The 8,782-nt window shown below is 40.3% G+C and overlaps 1 protein-coding gene across 1 annotated transcript; it reads right to left on the minus strand.

Annotated features, from left to right (window-relative positions):
- Positions 1 to 613: 613 nt before the first annotated feature.
- LOC101731889 (SLAM family member 9-like) lies at positions 614 to 6,143 on the minus strand. Its single transcript, XM_018089594.2, has 4 exons — positions 5,463 to 6,143; positions 3,471 to 3,794; positions 2,328 to 2,594; positions 614 to 1,312 (listed from the first exon to the last, which is right to left on the minus strand). The coding sequence occupies exons 1-4, from the start codon at positions 5,509 to 5,511 to the stop codon at positions 1,197 to 1,199; spliced, it is 756 nt and encodes a 251-aa protein (XP_017945083.1). The 5' UTR covers positions 5,512 to 6,143; the 3' UTR covers positions 614 to 1,196.
- Between the last annotated feature and the right edge of the window lie 2,639 nt (positions 6,144 to 8,782).

An 8,782-nucleotide genomic window follows, 5' to 3' on the forward strand; every position in this document is an offset into this window, starting at 1 on the left:
GGGGTAATTATATCTTAGTTGGGATCAAGTACAGGTACTGTTTTATTATTACAGAGAAAAGGAAATCAATTTTAAAAATCTGAATTACTTGATTAAAATGGAGTGTAGGCTTTCCGTAATTCGGAGCCTTCTGGATAATGGGTTTCTGGATAAGGGGTCCCATACCTGTAGTATATTTGCCTTTCCTTCTTGCAGCAGTTAGATGCTTCCTCTCTGGTCTGACTTTTTTTTTGAATGATTTGTTCTGCACTAATCGGGCTGGGGATTTAAAAAGCTATTGGGTTGCTAGAGCTTAATTACCCTAGCAACCTGGCAGCAGCTTGGGAATCGTAAGAGTAGGCGATGGCCTGAGCAGAAAGAAAAGCAAAAGCCTTTTCTTTATTATAGTTACAAAAAAATATATAAAATAAATAATACAGGGCAAATAAAAGGCTGAATAGAATAAACAGTGGGGACACACTGAATACAATATTTTTGGATCAAGGCAAACCCGATTCGTTTGTCAAAGATTCGGCCAAATACCAAACCCAATCTGAATCTCGCATATACAAATTAGGAAAAGGAAGTGAAACGTTTTTAACTTCTGTGTTTATGCGACAATAAGTCATGTGATTTTAAGTATTTGGTTCAGCCAGAGACCGAATCCTGTTGAAAAAGGCAGAATCCCAAACTGACTTTGTGCATCTCTAATTAATAGTAGAATAAGTGGATAGTATAATAGCTGCTAGTGTCAGAAACCCCCACTGAACATGCCCTATTCCTATTAGTCTAATAGTCCTATTATCCCCCTGGTTGCTATGCTCAGTGACCTTAGCAAAATAACTGGAGAATTATTGCAACGTACATACAGTTAAATAATTACCCCAACCCCCAAAACCACCACAAATACAGCCTGAATACCATTTTTAAAATAGTTTTGGCCTTGGATAATCAGGAGCATGGCTAAAATTCCCTGTTCCCATTTCCCCTGTACATACTCTCCTATACCATCTATGGATCTTGTTGTCACTATGACAGTGCCCCTTTCCATTGGCTGCCTATAGTAACAGCTCTAAAGCAGGGGTCCCCAAAAAGGGCCTAGAAAGTGTGAGATTCTCAGCCTAACCTTTCCCAAACCTAACAAGCACGTAGGCCCCTGTAATTAGCTATTATTGTGTATGGCAACAAAGATCCACCCCTTCCCCATCACAGACTAATTATCCATTTCCGGCACCTTCTCTCTTCACATGGTGGGCAAACAGGCAGGCACCAGCGATGAGGATGCAGCCCGACAGTACCAGCCTTATTATATTCTGCACAATGTAATTCCTTTCTGGAAGAGAAGATGAGACAGCGCAGCACAGTGAGATATGTAATAACACAAGCCAAACCAAACAAAAATCTGCAATTGGTCTTTATTTTTTATTATTTGTAGTTTCAAAATAATTTCAATTTGTGTTCCGCAGCTCTCCAGTTTGGAGTTTCAGCAGCTAGGATTCACATTACCTTAGCAACCAGGCAGTGGATTAAATGAGAGATTGGGATATGAAGAGGAGAAGCCTGAATAGCAAAATAAGTAATTAAAAGTAGCAATAACAATAAAACTGTAGCCTCGGACAGCAAGGTACTTAGCTTCATGTTATTACACTTTATTATTTAATAAAACACAGGTGGTTTGCCAGATATTTGAGGCACTGCCAAGCTGTGAAGAGCCAGGGATAAACAAGGGCTTGAAGCCAACTTTAGCTCCAATATGATGCAGTGCGGTCAGTCTCCTTACCCACAGCGACCAAGTTCTACCAACACTGGAATGTAGAGATCAGCAGAACCAATTAATTTCTTTATTTCTCTAGTGCCTGTACCCACATTATCTGGACTACACTCCCCTTTCTCAGTGTGTGTTTGTGCTTGTTTTTGCTTTTCAATTACTCTTCCCTGCATAACCCAAGGGGCAGATCAGGGTTCTGCCTATGAATGGTACTGGTACCTACTGCTGGGTTTATATCTAGTCTTGGTGACGGTGCCAGAGCAGCACTGAAATGCTTCCGCCATTCACTTCCATTGGCCTGTGCCCCTCATAGATATCTACTCGATGGACAAGGTTATCTATCTGCGTGGCCATAAACATTGCCAGTGGGCAAAATAAATATGGTGGCCGTGCCACAAGTCTAGTCAGCATCCGCTTTACATAAGTCCAACCAATTGAAATCATAACAGTCAGTGAATATTTAAAGTGTCTGTAAAGAATTGGGCCAGGTATATTATCAGCAATGATCCAATTTTATCTTTTCTGTTGGAACCATATTTTCAGACATTTTGCTCATAATACTGTATACTTGATCTCTTACCGGATTTCCCCTGCAGGCAATGAGCCCAGGGAGTTAGAGAGGTGGTGGCTCTGCTCACAGGATTCTGGGCGGTGCAGCTGTAGATCATATGGGGCTCAGCATTATACACATGGAGGGTTTGCTGTGCCGCTCCTGCCCTTCCTATAGCCGTGCCGTTCCACACAAGCCTTGTGTCCGGCCCCTCTACCCTGCATGTTACTGTCATATTGCAGCTTTCCCTGCTGGTCATGTTGTACTCAATATCGATATCTTCAGCAGATAAGCTTCCTGTCCATAAAAATAATGCATTCATTATAATCAGTTCACATTATTTTACTGTAAAACCCCTTTGATATTCCCAATATATCAGTAAATATTGCCCTTTTACACCCTTTCCCTTGAGCTGCCATTTAGTGATGGGCTGTGTGCTCCCTCAGAGATCAGCTGACAGGAAGTGATGCAACTCTAACTGTAACAGGAAGTAGTGTGGGAGCAAAAGGCAGAACTCTGCCCATTCATTGGCTGATGGGGCCTAGCATGTATGTGTGCCTTGGCTTGTTTGTGTGCATTGTGAATCCTATGATCCCAGGGGGCGGCCCTTAGTACTTAAAATGGCAGTTTTCTATTTAGGATTACCCAATGGCACATACTGCTATAAAGTATATTTTTATGAAAGTGATTTATTAAGATGAAGCAGGGTTTAAATATATATGGGCTGTTTTATGACATACATTTTATATAGAGAGTTTTCCTCTCTATAGAGGAGGACATTAAAGGTTAACTGACTGGGGACCAAGCTAACCAAAAATGACCCACCCATGAACAGAAATAATAACCTTTATATAAAAAAAGAACACTGTCCCCTGAGGTACTTGGCTGTGGAGCACCATGTAGTCATTGTTTAGCCTTGCTAAAGTTATACTGTGGACACATACATCCAGCCCAAGCCCTTGCTAGAACTACCTTAGTGATTAAACAAAATGGTGGCTTGGCCATCCTCAGCCTGATCATTTTTTGACATAAGAAGTGCATCAGCCTGGGGCAAATTGCTCCATAGAAGAGACACCAGTAGGTCCAACTCTGCCCATGTCTATACAGTGTTTAATAGTTCAGGGATTCTACACACATTACTGATAATTGGATGGATATGGCTCTAACACTTACGATACACTCGGACATCATAGCTCTGCTGGCAAACTCCACTATAGCTGAATACATGAGCCGTGTAGGTTCCCCAGTCCCGCAGGCTCAGATTGGAAACCAGTAAGGAACTGTTGCCCATTTCATGCACCCTCCCTCTGTATTTATCCGCTACGGCCTCCATTGATGTGCCCGGCTGCTTCTTGGCAAATAAATTCTCATAGGTTCCATTGCTCACGTCCCAACTGACTTTGATGATTTCTGTCTCATTCACGTGCAGAGACACTTGTCCTCCCTCTGTAACGCTCACGTTTATGGTGGGGCCACAGGGTTGCGCAGATATAATAGCTAAGAAAGCAAAGAAACCACATTGAGGGATTATATTTATAGTTGTGTATATCTATCTATATATATATCTATCTATATATCTATCTATATATATATATATATATATATGTATATATATATTCTGTGTGTCCATATAGACCATATCTGGGATGCTCCATGGAACAGGACTGGGGTATTAGAGTTGACTGGAGATAAATAACCAACAAAAGGCTCAGTTTGCTGAACTGCCATAGGCAACAGTCTCTTGCCACACAAGTCTGTCTTTCCCATGATTAGGCAAAAGTACGGTAACTGCTCATAAATGACTCAAAAAACATGATGAATTTTACATCAATTAATTTTGTGAAGGGCAGATGTTAGGGGGCAAAAAAGAGATTTCCTCATGTGGAACATCTGAGCAGCCGTCCTCGGCTCTAATTTACCTCTAACAAATGTGCGGCTGCCATTGATTAACAGTGGGATGGAGTTTTCTGGCCTGAGACAAGGCAACAACAAAATAGGAGAAATTTGTATCCAAGAAAAGACTGGGGCAATTTTGTTTGCCACAAAATAGTTAGACTTTTACCAGGAAAAATGCTTTGGAAAAAAACAGTCCTTTGAAACATGTTGTTTTTCAAATTTTTTTGGTGCCATTTTACTTTTCTAAAATTCTAAGCTCAGAGGTGGCAACATTCCCTGGGTGCCTCTAACCCTATTGGCCATGTTCGTATATCGATACTACAGGTATGGGATGCGTTATCCAGAAACCCATTATCCAGAAAGTTCCATCTCCCATAGACTCCATTCTAATCAATTATTTCAAATTTTTAAAAAAATATTTCCCGTTTCTCTGTAATAATAAAACAGTACCTGTACTTGATCCCAACTAAGATATAATTACCCCTTATTGGGGCAGAACAGCCCTATTGGGTTTATTTAATGGTTAAATGATTCCCTTTTCTCTGTAATAATAAAACAGTACCTGTACTTGATCCCAACTAAAATATAATTACCCCTTATTGGGGCAGAACAGCCCTATTGGGTTTATTTCATGGTTAAATGATTCCCTTTTCTCTGTAATAATAAAACAGTACCTGTACTTGATCCCAACTAAGATATAATTACCCCTTATTGGGGGCAGAACAGCCCTATTGGGTTTATTTAATGGTTAAATGATTCCCTTTTCTCTGTAATAATAAAACAGTACCTGTACTTGATCCCAACTAAGATATAATTACCCCTTATTGGGGGCAGAACAGCCCTATTAGGTTTATTTAATGGTTAAATGATTCCCTTTTCTCTGTAATAATAAAACAGTACCTGTACTTGATCCCAACTAAGATATAATTACCCCTTATTGGGGGCAGAACAGCCCTATTGGGTTTATTTAATGGTTAAATGATTCCCTTTTCTCTGTAATAATAAAACAGTACCTGTACTTGATCCCAACTAAGATATAATTACCCCTTATTGGGGCAGAACAGCCCTATTGGGTTTATTTAATGGTTAAATGATTCCCTTTTCTCTGTAATAATAAAACAGTACCTGTACTTGATCCCAACTAAGATATAATTACCCCTTATTGGGGGCAGAACAGCCCTATTGGGTTTATTTAATGGTTAAATTATTCCCCTTTCTCTGTAATAAGTCTAATAAATAAACCCAGTTCTACTACAGGAACCAACTTACTTTTATGAAGATAAAGAAGTGCCAGGGTCCAGTAGAAATAAACTCCCATTTCCCCAGTGGATCTCTGATGGCTGTTGGCGCTGGGCAGAGGCACCTTTCCTTCACCCTGTGCCTAATAACTAATTAGCAGTTACAGGTTAGAGATAGAAGTGGCCGCTCTGACCGGCACCCACACAGCACTGAGCGGAGGTGTTATTTCCTCTTGTGAGGCACAAACACACACAGGCTGGTGTTACCGCTCAGCATCAAGATGATGATTGGCTTATTATACAAAATGAGGATTTTTGTCATTTATTCTTGATCATTGCCCTGCAGACTGGGCAGCTTTTATAGTCAAATGGGCAGTATAACTTCTCATATATATTTATACAGATGAATATAACGGTTAATCAGAGTAAATTCCTTCTTCTGGCAGCCACAGAGGTATCTGCTATAATAGCAGGGCAGGAAGTCCTTCTGTGGTTCTGTTCTAGTGTTTCTATAAGCTATAGCTTCTTCTTGTCCTGTGAAAATCCTGTCCTCTGATTGGCTACAGGCTGGTCTAGCTCTGTGAATGTTCTAATATTCGGACTAGCTATTGGCTATTTTAGCCCCATGCACTAGGAACAAAGAACATCTGTCTAGGCAAATGGTGACAGGCAGACACTGGTCAGAAACACTTATCTTAAAGGATAAGTAAACCTTAAAAAATGTAATGTAAAAGGGTGCTTTTCTAAGAACTTTTTGCAATTTACATGACATATTTTCTTTTTTAGTTCCAGAACTATTTAAGTTTTTTATTACCTGCCAATATAATAAATTTTGTAACAGTGCCACCTGCTGGTCCTGTAACTGTACAGACAGAGATATACCTTCAGAAGGAAAACAGGGATTTTGCTCTGCTGAGAAAGAGCATCTACGGCTTCTGTTAATCACAGAAAAGGCAAGTAATTTTGAGAACTAGAGTCTTGGTGGCAGAGGTCTTATTTTATATTGATTCAACAGTCAGAAGAAGGAGTGCTAATAATACAAAGGTAAAGGCAGACACTGCTTCCAATAGGAATTACATTTACATACAACTTTAAAACCAATTAAAAATGTCCAAATAATTTAATTTGCAAAGTTTGCTTGGAATTATGGATTTTTATTTACAAAATGTCTTTTTTTCAATATACAGGTGAATTTGCCCTTTAAAATCATAGTGAGGTACAACCACACACACAAATTAGTATCATTATATTCACCTGGAAATTTGAACCATCAGAATAATAAAAAGAGCAAGCATCAAAGTGTATGAATTGTGACCAGCAGGTGTCCTCATATGACAAAAAATACCTCGTACTAGTGCAACACAGTAAAGTAATGTACATGAAGCTGCTGATTTGGGTCCTTTAGAGCAATTTGGCAGCTTATCTGCCTGTGTATGTGCACCCCCGACAGGCTTACCCGATATCTGGCCTACAATCGGCCTGGTGTCGATCAGGCAAATTTCAATTTTTTAGTTGGATTGGGGTGGGTTATTAATGCAGTCCTTGGTCCAACAGTGGTGAGATGTGTGACAATCTATTTGGAAAGAACTAAGACTTGGAAAAAGTCAAATGAACTTTTTATTATACCTAATGGTAATAGAAGGGGTCAAGCGGCTGTATAAGATTGGCATACCAGAAGAAAGAAAAACAATTTCCTAAGGGGTGAGGACACACTCTGCAAGTACTTCTAAGTACTTCATGGGCATTTCAGGCAAAGATGTCAGCCGACCATATTTTTAAAGCACTACTACAGTGGTGTGAAAAACTATTTGCCCCCTTCCTGATTTCTTATTCTTTTGCATGTTTGTCACACAAAATTTTTCTGATCATCAAACACATTTAACTATTAGTCAAAAATAACACAAGTAAACACAAAATGCAGTTTTTAAATGAGGGTTTTTATTATTTAGGGAGAAAAAAAATCCAAACCTACATGGCCCTGTGTGAAAAAGTAATTGCCCCCTGAACCTAATAACTGGTTGGGCCACCCTTAGCAGCAATAACTGCAATCAAGCGTTTGCGATAACTTGCAACGAGTCTTTTACAGTGCTCTGGAGGAATTTTGGCCCACTCATCTTTGCAAAATTGTTGTAATTCAGCTTTATTTGAGGGTTTTCTAGCATAACCTGCCTTTTTAAGGTCATGCCACAACATCTCAATAGGATTCAGGTCAGGACTTTGACTAGGTCACTCCAAAGTCTTCATTTTGTTTTTCTTCAGCCATTCAGAGGTGGATTTGCTGGTGTGTTTTGGGTCATTGTCCTGCTGCAGCACCCAAGATCGCTTCAGCTTGAGTTGACGAACAGATGGCCGGACATTCTCCTTCAGGATTTTTTGATAGACAGTAGAATTCATGGTTCCATCTATCACAGCAAGCCTTCCAGGTCCTGAAGCAGCAAAACAACCCCAGACCATCACACTACCACCACCATATTTTACTGTTGGTATGATGTTCTTTTTCTGAAATGCTGTGTTACTTTTACGCCAGATGTAACGGGACACGCACCTTCCAAAAAGTTCAACTTTTGTCTCGTCGGTCCACAAGGTATTTTCCCAAAAGTCTTGGCAATCATTGAGATGTTTTTTAGCAAAATTGAGACGAGCCATAATGTTCTTTTTGCTTAAAAGTGGTTTGCGCCTTGGAAATCTTTTCTCTTTCTTATGGTGGAGTCGTGAACACTGACCTTAATTGAGGCAAGTGAGGCCTGCAGTTCTTTAGATGTTGTCCTGGGGTTTTTTGTGGCCTCTCAGATGATTTGTCTCTGCGCTCTTGGGGTAATTTTGGTCGGCCGGCCACTCCTGGGAAGGTTCACCACTGTTCCATGTTTTTGCCATTTGTGGATAATGGCTCTCACTGTGGTTCACTGGAGTCCCAAAGCTTTAGAAATGGCTTTATAACCTTTACCAGACTGATAGATCTCAATTACTTTTGTTCTCATTTGTTCCTGAATTTCTTTGGATCTTGGCATGATGTCTAGCTTTTGAGGTGCTTTTTGTCTACTTCTCTGTGTCAGGTAGCTCCTATTTAAGTGATTTCTTGATTGAAACAGGTGTGGCAGTAATCAGGCCTGGGGGTGACTACAGAAATTGAACTCAGGTGTGATAAACCACAGTTAAGGCTGATGCCACACCAGGCGTAGGGCTGATTTTTTCGGCAAGCGGAAAAACGCTTGCCGAAAATTCAGCCCTACGCCTGCTACTTGTGCCTGCACCCGAATGAATGGGATACGCTCGGGTGCAGGCACATGTAGCCGATATACGCACGAAAACGCGTGAGAATGCAAAGTCTCGCGTTTTCTTGCGTATATCGGC

This window comes from Xenopus tropicalis, chromosome 8 (genome assembly GCF_000004195.4).
Source record: "Xenopus tropicalis strain Nigerian chromosome 8, UCB_Xtro_10.0, whole genome shotgun sequence".
In the NCBI taxonomy this organism is placed as follows: domain Eukaryota; kingdom Metazoa; phylum Chordata; class Amphibia; order Anura; family Pipidae; genus Xenopus; species Xenopus tropicalis.